At 56.8% G+C, this 14,999-nt stretch overlaps 1 protein-coding gene across 1 annotated transcript in view; it reads right to left on the bottom strand.

Moving 5' to 3' along the window:
• Window positions 1-2,149: 2,149 nt before the first annotated feature.
• The window catches only part of IGSF21 (immunoglobin superfamily member 21), a 274,518-nt gene continuing 261,668 nt past the window's right edge, over window positions 2,150-14,999 (bottom strand). The window contains exons 6-10 of the mRNA XM_068969274.1: window positions 12,732-13,206; window positions 3,946-4,031; window positions 3,388-3,580; window positions 2,946-2,984; window positions 2,150-2,223 (exon numbers count right to left, since the gene is read on the bottom strand). Coding sequence (XP_068825375.1) covers window positions 2,150-2,223; window positions 2,946-2,984; window positions 3,388-3,580; window positions 3,946-4,031; window positions 12,732-13,206 — 867 coding nt within the window. The remainder of the gene's footprint in view (window positions 2,224-2,945; window positions 2,985-3,387; window positions 3,581-3,945; window positions 4,032-12,731; window positions 13,207-14,999) is intronic.

Here is a 14,999-nt window from a genome sequence, read left to right on the forward strand (position 1 = left end):
GCCTGCAGTGCAGGAGACCTGGGCTCCATCCCCGGGTCGGGAGGATCCCCTGGAGAAGGGCATGGCAACCCACTCCAGTAGTCCTGCCTGGGAAATGCCATGGGCAGAGGAGCCTGGTGGGCTACGGTCCATGCAGTCGCAAGAGTTGGACACGACTGAGCGACTAAACCCCCACCACCATGCCACTGCGGGGCCTGAGCCTGAAAAACATCCTAGGTGACTGTGCCAGCTTCCTATCCGCCAACTTGGAGGCTCAAAACAAGGCAAATTTATTCTCTTAGGAGAGTCCTGGAAGTGGGAAGTCTGAGATGAGCTGGACAGGGTGAAGCTGTTCACAGGACTGGTTCCTTCCGGAGGCTCAAGGGGGGAGTGTTTCCTCGCCTGCTCCAGCTTTGAGGCTGCCTGGATTCCTTGGCTCACGGCCCCTTCCCAGCATCACGACGACCTCTTGCTTCTGTCATCACAGCTCCCCCTGCTTGCTGCTTTCTTGTCTCCCTCTTATAAGGAACCCCTTGTGATTGGACCCACTTGGATAATCCAGGACAGTCTTCGCACCTCAGGATCCTTCAGTTAATCACATTGGCCAAAATCCCTTTTGTCACATAAGGTAACGTATTCACAGGTCCTTGGGGTTAGAATGTGAGCATCTTAGGAGACTCACAGACTTAGAAAACGAACTTATGGTTGCTGGGGGAACGGGATGGTTAGGGGGTTTGGGATGGACGTGGACACACTTCTGTGTTTAAAATGGGTAACCAACAAGGACCTGCTGTACAGCACATGTCATGTGGCAGCGTGGATACAGGTATATGTATGTCTGAGTCCCTTTGGTGTTCACCTGAAACTATCATAGCGTTGTTAATCGGCTATACCCCAAGACAAAATAAAAAGTTTATAAAAAATTTAAAAAACAGCATGAACGTCCTTTCGAGGCATCACTCTGTGCGCCGCCCTCTCCTCTGCTGTGCAGGTTCCAGAAGCCGCGTGTCACAGAGGACTACCCAGACTGCCCTGGGCTTTTCATGAGCCCAGATAAAATTTTTATTGTGTTAATCAAGTAAGACTCTGGGGTCAGTGTGTTACTGCAGCCCAGCTTCTCCTGGCCGAATAACACACTCTTCCAGGTCTCTCCTTGGCGACTCTCAGGTCTGGGCTGTGGCTCAGAGAGGCCACCCTCCCCCAGACACTCTCAGTCCTTCCCTCCAACAGCTGAATGGCTTGGTGAACCGTCTAGTAGCTGAGTAAGAAGTTCTGGAACCTCCACCACTGACTTACGTGTGACCCTGATTGATGCTGGGCTTGGCCATGTGACTTGCTCTGGCTGAAGAGAGTGGACATGACAGGCAGGTGTCGTGAATGTACTTGCCTGGTTTGCATTTTTTTTGTGAGCTTTGATGGTCCACCGTAAGAGGATCAGCCACCACCTCCTTAGCCTGGGCCCCAGAGCAAACACCCAGGGAGGAGACCCAGATCCAACCCCAAGCCTGGAACCCAGCCCAGACAGCCTCTTGCCTGAAGCAGGGCTGCAGGTGCATGCAGACTGCTGTGCTGCGCTCAGTCCTGTCCGACTCTTTGCGACCCCATGGACTGTAGCCCCCCAGGCTCCTCTGTCCATGGACTTTTCCAGGCAAGAATACTGCCGTGGGTTGCCATTTTCTCCTCCAGAATCCAGACTAGATCAGCTGAACCACTTGATCCTGAACATGAACATAATTATTAATGCCTGTTATTTCATGCCTCTGTGATTCGGGTTGCTTTGTTATGCAGCATCATTGTGGCAAGAGCTGACTATTACATCTGGCCCTGAGGGAGCGTAGATTTCCTGAGCAAAGTCTCTGGCAACCTCCCACGCCTGGATTTGGCTGAGACGAGGCGCTGCCCTTCCACCCCTCCTCCGGGAAGGAGCATGCCCTGTCGCCCCGTCACCGCCTGTCCCAAGGCTGCATGCCGGGAGGCGCCCCGTTGCTGCTGTAGAACGTGAAGAACTCAGAGCCACAGACGGAGGTGGGGAAAAGTGTTCTGTATTAATTAAACTGACCGAAGGAGCCAAGACACGGACAGAAAGAGACTAAGAACAAGACTGGAAATGGTTTAAAAAAGAAAGCCGGTCGCAGAGACGCCAGTGCCAGATGGAGTGGAGGCCGCGCCTTCACGTCAGCTCCAGGACCACTGTCAGGGCGAGCACCAAGGTGAGCCGGACACCAGCGGGGCCAGATGCGGAACCTGTGCGGGGGGCGGCGTCAGGGCAGGGGCCCCGCGCCGCCTCTCTCGGGGGGATGGGGGGGTGTGGGCCCTGGGGACCCCGGAGCTCTGGAGGGCCCTGGACGAGACTGCACTTCAGTGCTGGGGCACGTGGATTCTAGCCCCAGCCCTGCCATCGGTCCTAGCTGACTGGGTGTGATTCCCTCCTTGTCCCAGGCCTGCTGGGTGCAGGCTGGGCTCCCTGGGGGCCCCCAGGACCCTGCAGTGGGGACCAGGAGTGTGGGGGGACACATCGTGAAATGTGGGGTCAGCTCAGTGTGGGGAGGGGAGGGCTGCAGGCCTAGGAGGGGCATCCGGGCCCTACGGGCTGGTCTCCAGGTCAGGGCCAGCCTGGAGACAGGGGCAGCATAAAGGACCCTGCTAAGGCATTGGTCTGTGTGCCCAGCATCCTGTGAAGTGGCCAAGGGCCCCAGACCACAACCCCAGGGTCAGGGCTGAACACATCCTCCTGGGGACATGGAAGCTGGGCTCCCAGAAAGACCTGGTCCCTGGAGATCCCTGCTGGCTGCTTAGGGATACTGGGTCCCCCTTAACGGCTTTAGTGCCCACTCCTGACCTCTGACCCAGATTCTGCCCAAGTAGAGGACAATCCCCTAAGGCCTGGGGGAGGGGCAAGCGCAGGCAAAGGGAGCGTTTGGGGGACCAGAGCTTTCACACTAGGAGCTCTGAGGTTGGAGAATTACCATTGGAATCTTCTGTTCCTCTTGGGATATTCGGGTTTTCTGTCGGGAAGAACAGAAAGAGAATTAGAGCACGGCCGGCATTCAGAATTCGGCAAAGGAGGCCCCTTACCCAGCCCTTGCTGATGGTCACGTCACCACGCCTCTCAGGGCAGGCACACGGCGTCTGCAGGCTGGGAGGTATTGGCCCCATTCTACGGAGGGAGGGGAAACGGCTTGCCCAGGGTTTTCCTGTCAGTCACTGAGTGGGAAATCTGAGATTTGAACCCAGGGCTCCCAAGCTCCAAAGCTGCTTTCGTTTCACCCACAGCACGCCAGTGCCTCACCATGGGCACCTTCTCGGGGCAAATTTGGGGAACTTGGGCCCCTGCTGCGCCCACCTCTTTGGGACAACCCCACCCAGCCCTGGGTAGCCCTCCTGACCCCCTGGTCTGGCACAGCATACCAAACACGATGAGCCGAGTGTGCGTGTCGGTGGAGCCCAGCGGGTTCTGGGCCATGCACCGGTACATGGAGCCGTTGAGCTCGGCGGGCACGCGTTCCAGCACCAGCTCCTTCCCGCCAAACTCGGCGCTGCCATCCAGCAGGCGGCTCCCCACCCGCGTCCACGTGAACATGGGCTCCGGGAAGACCTCGTTCTGTTGGCCAGAGCAGGGGAGGGCGGAGTTATAGGAGGACCCTTCCTGCCAGAGCGGGAAGGGGGCCAGAGGCAGGGCCTGGCGGGGCGCGGGTAACACATTCTCATCCGCCGGGTTGGGAGCGGATGCCCGGAACCTTGGGAAGAAGAGGACTCTAGGGCTGAAAAGAGGGTCGAGCCCACATGCCGCGGGGCTCTGAGCTGCAGATGGGCGGGCAAAGCCATGCGTGCCGTCTCTCAGGAGGCCGACTCTGCCATCACCTCACATTAGGAGACGGGCCCCTGGCGGTGCTGGAGGCCAAGGGGAGGGAGGCTGGGGCCCCGCCCACCTCCCGCCCCCTCTCAGCTGCTCAGAGCGAGGCTGACCTGAAACCCGTGGACCAGGATCCTCACGGTGTCCCCGACCCGGGCTCTGCTGGGCGTCATCATGATTTTGGGTCCTTTGGGGGCAACTGTAAAGGAGGAAAAGGCCGGGTCAGAGGGCTGTGTGTTTGCGCGGGGAGACGGGACTCAGCAAAGAAAGGAGGGGCGGGGGAACGGAAGAGAAGGCTCCCATCCAGCGCGCTCACTCACACACAGTTCCCGAGCCCCGGCTGAGAGCTGCGCACTTGATGGCACCCAGAACACACCCGCTGCCCTGGTGGGGTTCACTCAGTGTGGGCAGAAGATGAGTGCAAGCCAGTGCGACGAGGGGTCAGATCACAGATGCCCGGGGGACGGGGAGTCGGGGATGCCCCAGGGAGGTGCCACCCAGCAATGACTCAGCTGCAAACAGGGAGGAACCTGCCCCAGCAGCCAGTACCGCTAGAAACTCAAACTCGTATGTGCACTAAACGCTTGTGAGGTGGGGTCTTGCCATGTTGTCCCCGTTGTACAGTTGAGTTAACTGAGGCTCAGAGAGGGGAAGAAATTTGCCAAAGGTCACACAGGGAGCAAGCACCAGGGCCAAATGTCGGGTCTCATCATTCCTGCCCCAGAGCACTTTCTTCCAAGTTAATCTGACCCATGGGTTTTTTTGTTTTTTTTTTCTGGAATCTCTGGATTGGAGGTGAGTGGAAGGTAGCGAAATATGGGGGGAGCCATCTCCTTCCTTGGGCCTGGTCTGTGTCCTCCTGATTCTCTTCGCCATCTGGCGTCACTTCTTTCAAGCCCCTTAACGTCTCTGAACTTGGGAGACGTGACGCCCAAGGCAGGCCTAGAGACTATCAGGGCAGGAAGAGCCACGGAGATCACCGGCTTCATCCTCCCAGGTTTCAGATCGGAAAACCGAAGCCCAGGGGTTCAGTTCAGTTCAGTCGCTCAGTCGTGTCCGACTCTCTGTGACCCCATGAACCGCAGGACGCCAGGCCTCCCTGTCCATCACCAGCTCCCAGAGTTTACTCAAACCCATGTCCATTGAGTCGGTGATGCCATCCAACCATCTTATCCTCCGTCGTCCCCTTCTCCTCCTGCCTTCAATCTTTCCCAGCATCAGGGTCTTTTCAAATGAGTCAGTTCGCATCAGGTGGCCAAAGGATTGGAATGTCAGCTTCAACATCAGTCCTTTCAAGAACACTCAAGACTGATCTCCTTTAGGATGGACTGGTTGAATCTCCTTGCCGTCCAAGGGACTCTCAAGAGCCTTCTCCGACACCATAGTTCAAAAGCATCAATTCTTCGGCGCTCAGCTTTCTGTACAGTTCCACTCTCGCATCCGTACATGACCACTGGAAAAACCATAGCCCAAGGGTAACAAAGGGGTTTATCCAAGGTCACCCACAGAGCCAGTTTCTCCTCCCGTGACTTTCACACCAAGCTTCTGTCTGCCAGATCCTTCCATCACTCACTCATTCATCCAGCAAGGAATTACTGAGCCAGCTGCTTGGCAGGGCTGGGGACACAGTGGTGATGGAGGTGTGTGTCTGCTGACACGGAGCTCACACTTTAGTAGGGGAGACATTCGATACAAAGTAAGTACGTGAACAAGAGCTTATCAGAGAGCCTTAGCATCGTGGAGACTCGGACCAGTGGGAAGTCAGGGTCTAAGTATCTCCTCCTCCGAGCTGCTATGTCAGCTGAGAGGAAGCTCCCGAAAAGGGTTCCAGGTAGAGGAAGCAGCCAGGCCATGGCGCTGAGGCTGAAGGTCGAGGGTGATGGGGCTGTGGACTGGGCCAGACCCCGCAGGCTTCTCGGCCAGGGAAAAGGTAGAGTGCAGGTCGGAGTGCCCCGCTCTGTGCCTCTCCCTGCGAGCACCTTCCAGGGGCGGCAGCAGAAGAGCTCTGTCGCCAGGCTCTGGGGCCGCCCCGGGGTTTCCTCATCAGCCCCACCAGCTCCCAAAGCCTCTCTTTCCCACTCAGAGCTCTCAGAGAAGAACTCAGAGCAGCTGGCAGACGCGAGTGATCGCCCAGGCACTGCCAATTTTGTTCTCTGAGAATGACACCAAAGGACTGCTAATTAAATCACGAGCAAGACATCTGAAGGGCCGCCTGGGGCGGAGAGACGCACCGGGGGAGAGCCGGGCGTGAGCAAGACATCTGAAGGGCTGCATGGGGCAGAGAGATGCTTCGGGGGAGAGCCGGGCCGCGCCAGGGGACGGAGCGATGGGGGGGGGGGGCAGCTCCCACTGCTGCGTCCACCCTGCAGGAGAGGAGTCCCTCTGCGCCCCCGGACCAGTCCCTTCCCCGGCTTCCCCAAATGCAGGATGGGAACAGCCACGGCAACCCTTGCCCGCCCACCACGCTGGGCTGTTAGGAGTGCTGGGAGACGGTGTGGGTTTGAGGGCATTTGTCCAGCACATCCTGAGTGCCAGGCACTCGGTTAAGCACCTTAGGATGCATGATCTCATTTAACCCTCCAGCGTCTTGAGATTGTTCTCATAAGGCAAGGAAGGCCTAGGGGAGTCAAGTCACTTTCTCGCCTTTTTCGTGAACTCTCCATCATCTGTCCAGATACCTACCCATAACCCTACCACTCTGCTCAGCCACCCACGCATTCCTGTGCTGTATGTATCTAGTTCTTTATTGGACACCTAATCTGCCCTGGCCACTGTGCAGGGCAATGCTGGGGACACAGCAATGAATAACAACAGCCGCCTGTATTTACCGAGTCCTTGCTCCATCGCTACGGGAAGCATTCCGATGCACTGCCTTGTCTAATCTTCACTGAGCCCTGCACCATGTGAATAAGACCCTATCCACATACAGCTTAAACTCCAGTGGAAGATCCGGGCAATAAGAAAATATATTCCATACTTGCATGCATGCATACTCAGTCATGTCTGTCTCTTTGCAACCCCATGGACTGGAGCCCCTCAGGCTCCTCTGTCCATGGGATTCTCCAGGCAAGAATACTGGAGTGGGTTGCCATTTCCTGCTCCAGGGGATCTTCTCGGCCCAAGGATCGATCCCCTCTCATCTCTTGCATCACCTTGCACTGATAAGCGGATTCTTTCTACCACTGAGCCACCTGGGAAGCCTCACACACACTTGCCGATGGAGATAAACGCAATGCCAGGAAACAAGCAAGGGAAGGAGTTCGAGGAGGGCCAGGAGGAGGCCGGGAAAGAGAGTTCAAGTGAAGAGCCTTTGGGTAGAAAACGTGAGCAGAGACCTGAGTGAAGGGGGAATCGAGATGATCTGGGGTCAGGTTATTCCAGGCAGAAAGGCAGGACAGTGCACAGTCACGGCGGTGGGCCTGAGCTGGGCGTATTCAAGGAAGGGTGAGGAGAGCCCTGTGGCAGGAGCAGATGGAGCAGAGGAGAGCGTGAAGGATGAGCTCCATGGGGGTGCAAGCTTACACACGACGCAGTCTGTTTTGGGTTGCTTTGTTTGACTTTCATATATTCTTAAATTGTGATGAAGCTCACAGAAGGGAAATGCACTGTTCTTAAGAACACAATTTGATAAACCCTACTAAATGTGAACACCTGTGTAACCACTCTCCCGTTCAAATTCGAGAACGTTCCCATCCCCCCCAAAGGTCCCCTGAGACCTCCTCCCAGTCAGTTTCCGCCGGCCGCAGGTAAACGCTGCTCTGCTTCCTATCCTCAGAGGTTGTTTTGTCCTAGCAGCTCGTACAGATGGAATCTTGCAGTGGGTACCCCGCTGTCTGTTTTCACTCAGCACAATGTTCGGAGCTTCATCCATGTCGTTGGCGTCTCAGGAGTTTATTCCTCTGTATTGATGAGAAGTGAACATCCAAGTCTTTGTGTGTGTTTAGTTGTGGGTGACTCTTTGAGACCCCCATGGACTGTGGCCCGCCAGGCTCCTCTATCCATGGGATTCTCCAGCCCAGAACACTGGAGTTGGGTTGCCGTTTAATCCTCCATGGGCTCTTCCGAACCGAGGGATCGAACCCACATCTCTTGCAAGGCCTGTACTAGCATGTGGATTCTTTAGCACCACCTGGGAAGCCCCAAGTCTTCGTGGATGTATGTTTTCATTCTTCTTGGATAAGTGTTTATGAGTGAAATTGCTGGGTCACGGGGCAGAGGAGTCTTCTCATCTTTGTGAGCAACTACCAGTCTGCAGAGCAGCAGTGCTGTCTCACACACCCTGCGCTTGTGAAGGTTCTTACTATCCCACATGCTTGCCAGCATCTGCTGCTGTCCATCTTTCTACTGCAGGCATCTTAGTCGTTGTGAACGGTATCTCACTTAGGTTTTGGTGTTTATTTCCTTAATGATATTATTTGTATGCCTTTTTATATGCTGATTGGCCATTTGTGTGCCCTCTCTTTAAAAATGTGGTGTTATTGATCTGTAGTGGTTATTTGTATGTTCAGGATATAAATCCCTCACCACACATCTGTGTCGAGAGTATTTTCTCTCAGTCTGTAGTTTGCTTTTTCATCTCACCTCATTCCATTTTCTTGAAAGCGTCTTCTTAGGAGCAGAAGATCTGGATTTTGATTAAGTCCAATTCACCAATTTTCAAATTTGCATTTAGTGCTTTGGGTGACCTTTTTAAGAAATCCTTGCCCGCTTCAATGTCACAAAGATATATTCCTGTGTTTTGCCCTAGAGGTTTTTATGATGCTGGGTTTTACGTTGAGGTCTGTGACTCATCTCAGATTAATCGTGTGTATGCAGGGTAGGGGCCAGGTTCATCTTCTCCTTAAGTGTATCCCGTACTTCCAGGCCCACGTGTTAAGAAGAGTTCTGTCTTCCCACTGAACAGCCTGGGGGGACCTTTGTCAAAAACCCACTGGCTGTATGTGGGTCTATTTCTGGACTGTCTTTTCTTCTATCAATCTGTCTACCATCGTAGGGTTTGGGGTGGGTGTGTACGTGGATTTATATTTTAGATCAGTCAGGGTGGAGACTAGGAAAGGACGCGAGCAGGAGCAGAAGGGCCAGTTTGGGGCTGCTGCACGGATCCAGCGTGAACTGCCGGTGCTTAGATGGAGAGGCTGGAGAGGAAACCACGAGGCGGGTGGTGGTGGGGTCGATTCTGAGGGGGAGCCGCCAGGGCGTTCGGTAAAGAATCCCCTGCAGTGCAGGCAGCCCCGACCCAAATCCGCTGGAGGAGGGACAGGCTACCCACTCCAGTATTCCTGGGCTTCCCTGGTGGCTCAGCTGGTATAGAATCCGCCTGCAATGCGGGAGACCTGGGTTCGATCCCTGGGTTGGGAAGATCCCCTGGAGAAGGGAAAGGCTACCCACTCCAGTATTCTGGCCTGGAGAGTTCCATGGACTGTATAATCCATGGGGTCGCAAAGAGTTGGATATGACTGAGTGGCTTTCACTTTCAAGGATGGCTTGGCAGTGGGGAAGGAGAAAAGGGGGGGAAAGTGGGTGACTCCAAGCATTCTGCTTTGATCAATGGGAAGAAGGTAGTTGGCGTCTCCTGACACAGACTCTAGGACCACCAGGCCTCTGTCTTCCTGGGGACAATGGCGTCTGAGCTGAGCGGGCATCCCTGGCAGGGGCAATACTACAGTCCATAGGGTCACAAAGAGTTGGACACGATTGAAGCAGCTTGGCGCGCACACACACGCACACACGCACATGCACACACTCATGCACGCATGCACACACGCACACTCACACAGACATGCATGCATGCACGCACACACACACACGTGCGCACATGCACACATGTGCACGCACACAAAGGGAAAGCACAGGGAAGCATGCCCCAGCCCTTGCTGGCCTGACCTTTAAAGTCCTGAGCAGGTGCTTGGCATGCGTGCCCTGAGGTCATCTCTGCAGCGCGCTTTCCCACCGCATGGCCAGAGTGCAGGATGCCTTGATTGCGTGACGCGCAGAACTTCGCTCAGGACCCCTCTGGCTCACACCACCATCCACTGGCCATAGCCACTGGCTCCCTGGCTCCTCACCTCAGCCACACCGGTGAGCAGTAGGGCACAGTGGTTAAGAGCACAGGCTCTGGGGTCAGACCTGGCTGGGTGACCCAAGGAGGGCTGCTCTCAGCCCGGGTCCCCTCACTTATAAAATGGGGACATTGATGGCACCTCTCAGTCACCTCGTAGGGTCCCTGCAAAAAGATCTTGCGGGGAAAGCATCTGGAACAGAGCCTGGCTCCAGGGTGCGCCCCACACATACACGAGGTTACAATTGCTCTTCCCGCTCAGCAGGTCAGGAAACGAGGCTCAGAGTCCCAAGAAGCTTGAGACCCTACCAACTGACAGTAGTTGAGATGAGACAGGAAACCAGCCTGAGGGTCTCTTCACTCGTGCAGCTTATTTGGCCCCTTCCCCTGGGTGGCCCTGCCGGGTCCCCTAATCCCGTGCCCGTCATGTCCACTGCCTGTGAGCCGGCCTTTCTCCTGCTCTGGTGACGACGACTGGGGGTGCATGTTGCGGTGGCGCCACATGGAGGGAGGAACCATCTGGGCGCAGCACCGCTCCATCATGGGGAGCAGGGAGCTACAGTTTCCCCTTCCTGGCTGCTCAGAAGCCTCGTCTGCTCTCAACTTTTTCATTCTCTTGGGGTGGGCCAGGGAGCCCTCTCGTGGGAAGCCGAGGCTTCGGTGAGAGAGGCCAGGGGTGGCCTCCATGGAGAAAGCCTCCTGAGGAGGAGTCGAGGCTGCTCTGCATGCCAGCCTGGAAGTAGACTGTGTCTTGCAGACAGGGAGGCTCAAATGCGAGAAAGCGCTCTGGGAAGGATGGAGGGTCCAGAGAAATGGGGGCGGGGCTGCCTAGCAGAGTGGGAAGGCTGGGAGAGGGGCCTGGGCGTGCTCTGCATGGGAGAGACCCTGGGGCCTGACACAGGGCCTGCCTGCAGAGGGTGCCTGCTGAGCTTCCCTGGCGTGAAGAGCAAATGGCACTTACAGGGCAGGCGCCGGGACAGCAGACACCCGAGGCAGCTCAGCGAGTGGAGGCTAGGGGCAACACACGCTGGAGTCACCCCTGCCCTACTCACCATGGACAGCGTGCTTCACCTCCCCGCGCCTCAGTCGCCTCCTCTGTGCTATGGGGCACTGCTAGGCCTAACCTCATTGAGTGACACGGGGGTTAATAATCGGGGTATCTGCTGGGGTCGTGCGAGGAAAGCGACGGTCTGTGGTATGCAGTAGGTGTTCAGTAAATGCTAGTTAGCCCTTATGATCATTTTCTGTGTGGGCAACTGGCCCCTGGGAATCAAAGGGACTTTTTTATGGGTCCTCAGAGAACTAACCCATAGCCAGCAAGGGTGCCCAGTCCTGGGGCCGGTAGGTTCAGTGGCTGGCATAGGGCGAAGTGGAGAAGGCACCAGCAGAAGGGCTGGGAATCCCAGCTCTGCTGCTTCTAAGTTGGGGGCTCAAAGCAAGGGATCCCACCAACATGAGGCTCAGTTTTGCGCACCTGTAAAATGGGACTGCATGGTAAACTGCCTGTGAAGAGTGAATGAGAGGACCCTGGCATATGTTCCTGGCGCATATTAGGTGTACACGTACACGAAATCTTTTCTCTTGGTGTCTGGTGCAGAGTTGGTGCTGGGTTTTCTGGTGGGCCTGCTGAAAGCAGAGATGCCCTTTGGACGCCGCCGCCGCCCGCCGCCGCCCGCTGCCCGCCGCCGCCCGCCGCTGCCCGCCACCTGCTGCTGCCCACTGCTGCCACCCGCCCAACACAGGCTGGGGTCTCAGTCGCCAGCAGTCACTGTTCTCTGTCCCTGTTGTGGGGGCTCTGGGCTGGGGGCTGCGGGTGTTTCCAGGCACCTGCTCACCACTGGGGGAGCTGCAGGGACAAGCCCAGGCTCCTTGGGCTACGAGTTGAGCTGCTGGGTGCTGAAAGTCAGGTCCAAAGTGTTGTAAGCAGAGGGGACCAGTACAGGGTCACTGAGACCATCTCCCTGCCCTACCCCACCCCAGTCAATACAAACAGCTCGAAGGGTCTCATATTTCTAGAGAATATTCCACACGTTGCTTCTCCCTGCTTCTACTCAGCTGGGAGATGGATCAGATCTTAGGGAGCTGCTCTGGGGACAGGCTGAGCTGGTGCTCTGCGGGAAGAAGAAGCAGGTCCCGGCGGGGGACTGGATTCTCGGGCTGAGCTGACCCTGGGCATCCAGTTCCCTGGTTGAGCCAGTTCCCACATCCCTGCAGGTGCAGAGTCTCCGTGGTGCTCAGCCAGGGTGGCGCCCTCCCACAGCTGGTACATTCCCCGCCCCTTGCTGGCCAAGCTTCCATAACCGCTAGCAGTCCTGACCCTGATCCGACCAGCTTGCAACCTGCCACGCTCATGATCCGTGCCTGGTAACTCTTCCCTGGGCTCGTGGGTCTCTTATTCAATCAAGAAAACCCCCTTGTCACCTCCATGTCCTCATCTTTCCCTGACCTGACTCTGCAGCCCTATCTTACGAGTCCCAACTCCTGTGTATCCTTCACTCGCGCAGCAAACTTCCCTGGGACTGGCACCTTCCACCCATCTTCAACCTTGAAAACCTCCCGTGTTTCTAACACTGATCTAGCAAACTTCCGAGACTTCCATATTCCTGATCCTGTTGGACCAGACTCCCCAGACCTCCCTGTAGCCTCCCACGTCCTCCAACCCAGCTCAGCAAACCTCCCAAAGAGCCTGACCCTGACCTCCGTGCCCGACCCGAACCCCGGCTTGTTCTGTCTTCTCCCCATCTCTAGGGTGGCCAGCGACCCACCGCCCTGTTCCGAGGCTGCCCACCGCCCGGCTCTGCAGGGAGGGGCCGCTGCAGAGGGTCTCCCAGTGGGCCTCACCCAGCGTGACCTCGGCCTGCATGGGCATCGACAGCGCTGGGTGCTTGACCTCGCAGCTGAAGAGGGCCTCGTTGTCGATCTGTGGGTTGAGCGTCCAGGTGAGCAGGGCGCGCACCTCCACCGTGCCGTCGCTGCCCGGGGTGTGGCTGTGCCGCAGGAAGTAGACGGGCTCCGAGCTGTGCACCCAGCGGGGGAACTCACGGCTCACCACCGTCTCAGGAATGCTCTCGGTGGTCGGCTGGATGACGCTGCTGGGGTCCGGGGTCAGGCTGCGGGAGGGGCGCTCCGTGGAGGGACGCCCGCCCCGGGTCTCAGCGTCCAGAAGGGACAGTGACCTCTGCATCTTGGTGTCATCCAGGTCACGGTGCAGGAGGCTGCGGAAGGGCCTGCTGTCCTGGAGAGGACCAGAGCTGGCTGCTAGCGGCTCCGACAGGGGCACTGCGTCGATGGGTTCCCCGTCTCGCTTGAAATAAACCTGGAATCGCAAGGAAGGTGGGGGGAAAGATTTGGCGCCAGTGACCGGGACCTCCCAAGGGGCTCTCGGAGGGACTGGCTGCAGGAGGCCCCTCCTGCTCCTCGTAGCCTTCTGGATGGACCCCGCTCTGGCCCTCCCCCTCCAGCACCCCAGCGCTCTGAGGCAGCTCGGTTCAGCGCGGATACGCAGGCTCTGGTGGCAGAGGCTGAGCCGATGAGCTTCTCTGAGCCTCAGTTTCCTTACTTGTAAAGGGAATACTGGGTCTTCCCTGGTGGCTCAGCGGTAGAGAACCCGCCTGCAATGCAAGAGTTACAGGAGATGCAGGTTCGAGCCCTGAAGGTCCCCTGGAGGAGGAAATGGCAGCCCCCTCCAGTGTTCTTGCCTGGAGAGTCCCATGGACAGAGGAGCCTGGCGGGCTGCGGTCCATGGAGTCGCACAGGGCTGGACACGACCGAAGCGACTTAGCACACTCGCCCACAAAGGAAATACGAACACCTACTTCCTGAGGCTGTTGGATGCTCAGAGACAGTGAGCAAAAACAGGACCCTGAACATAGCCCTTGGCAGCCCTTGCCCAACCCCAGGCTGCAAGGGGGTGGTCCCTGCCCACCTGGAGAGAGCAGGGCAAGAAGGTAGAGGGGCACCAGAGAGTAAATGAGATGTCAGAGGAGGAGGAGAGGTGTGTGTATTGCGGGGAGGGCGCTGGGGCAGGATGAGGCGAAAGCCGGCGTCCTCTCGCTTTCTCTGCTAATAGGGACTTTGAGTTTTGAGAGGCGGCATTTAATTTAATTTGCTGTCTTTTTATTTTGGTACATACGCCCAGAGGCCTGTGGGGATTGGGTGTGTATATATACATATATATTAAATGAGATAAATAAATTGAGGGAGGCAGGGAGAGGGGAGGCCAGGAAGCAGCTCTGGGGACGCTGGTGCCAGTGGGGAAAGGGAGCTGGGGGTGCTGGGAGGAGGGTGTGGGAGGGTGCGTGAAATGCAGGGTGTGCAGAGGCTATCAGCTTTCATAGCTCCAGCGAAGGATCTCTTATGCACATAATAGCCTGCTTTGGGGTTTTTCTTTCTTTCCCCTTTTTTTTTTTTTTTTGAAAAGTGCTTCAAAAGCATGTTTGTAATTTATATCAAAGAATTCTTTCAAGTTCTGACGTCCCAGGCAAACATAAGGTGCCTGGAATGCGGGGAGATGAGGATCTCGTATATATTTGAATTTCGTATTGCTGTGTCTTAAATGGCAGGAGCCAGCGGGCTGGAGCAGGGGTCGGGGGTAGGGGAGCAGCCTCGGGACTGTGAGTAGAATTTTGTGTGTGCGTGCTGTGCAGAAAAGGAGTTTTTCTTTGGGGAAAAAGGCCGGCTTGTCTCACTTTAGGGAGGCCAGACCTCCTTATGGGTTCCGAGGGGGAAATCTTGGGACCATGTCCTGCCCTAACTGGTTGCTGGCTCTGAGGCTGCTTTTGGTCTGTGTCCTTGGGGCTGCAAGGCCAGGGGGCAGGACCTTATCACAGGCGCACTCTGCTCCCCGCCACGGCCTGCTGTGCCGCTGGGTACCTGCTTATTGCCCTGTATCGGTTCTCTTCACACCTGTTTACTCCTGTCCCGTCCTGGACAGCTGGGTCTCCCTGGGCCACGGCCTGGGGTGAACTGGCCCAGGTCCCAGGATCACCCCCCATGGATCCCACCTGTGGGACGGTCGAGGGTCTGGAAGGAGAACCGCCTCCCCACCTGGACCTCTACTCCCCCTGCCCACGGCTCCACTCTGCTCGGTCGTGTCCGGCACTTTGTGAG

This window comes from Capricornis sumatraensis, chromosome 3 (genome assembly GCF_032405125.1).
Source record: "Capricornis sumatraensis isolate serow.1 chromosome 3, serow.2, whole genome shotgun sequence".
Classification (NCBI taxonomy): domain Eukaryota; kingdom Metazoa; phylum Chordata; class Mammalia; order Artiodactyla; family Bovidae; genus Capricornis; species Capricornis sumatraensis.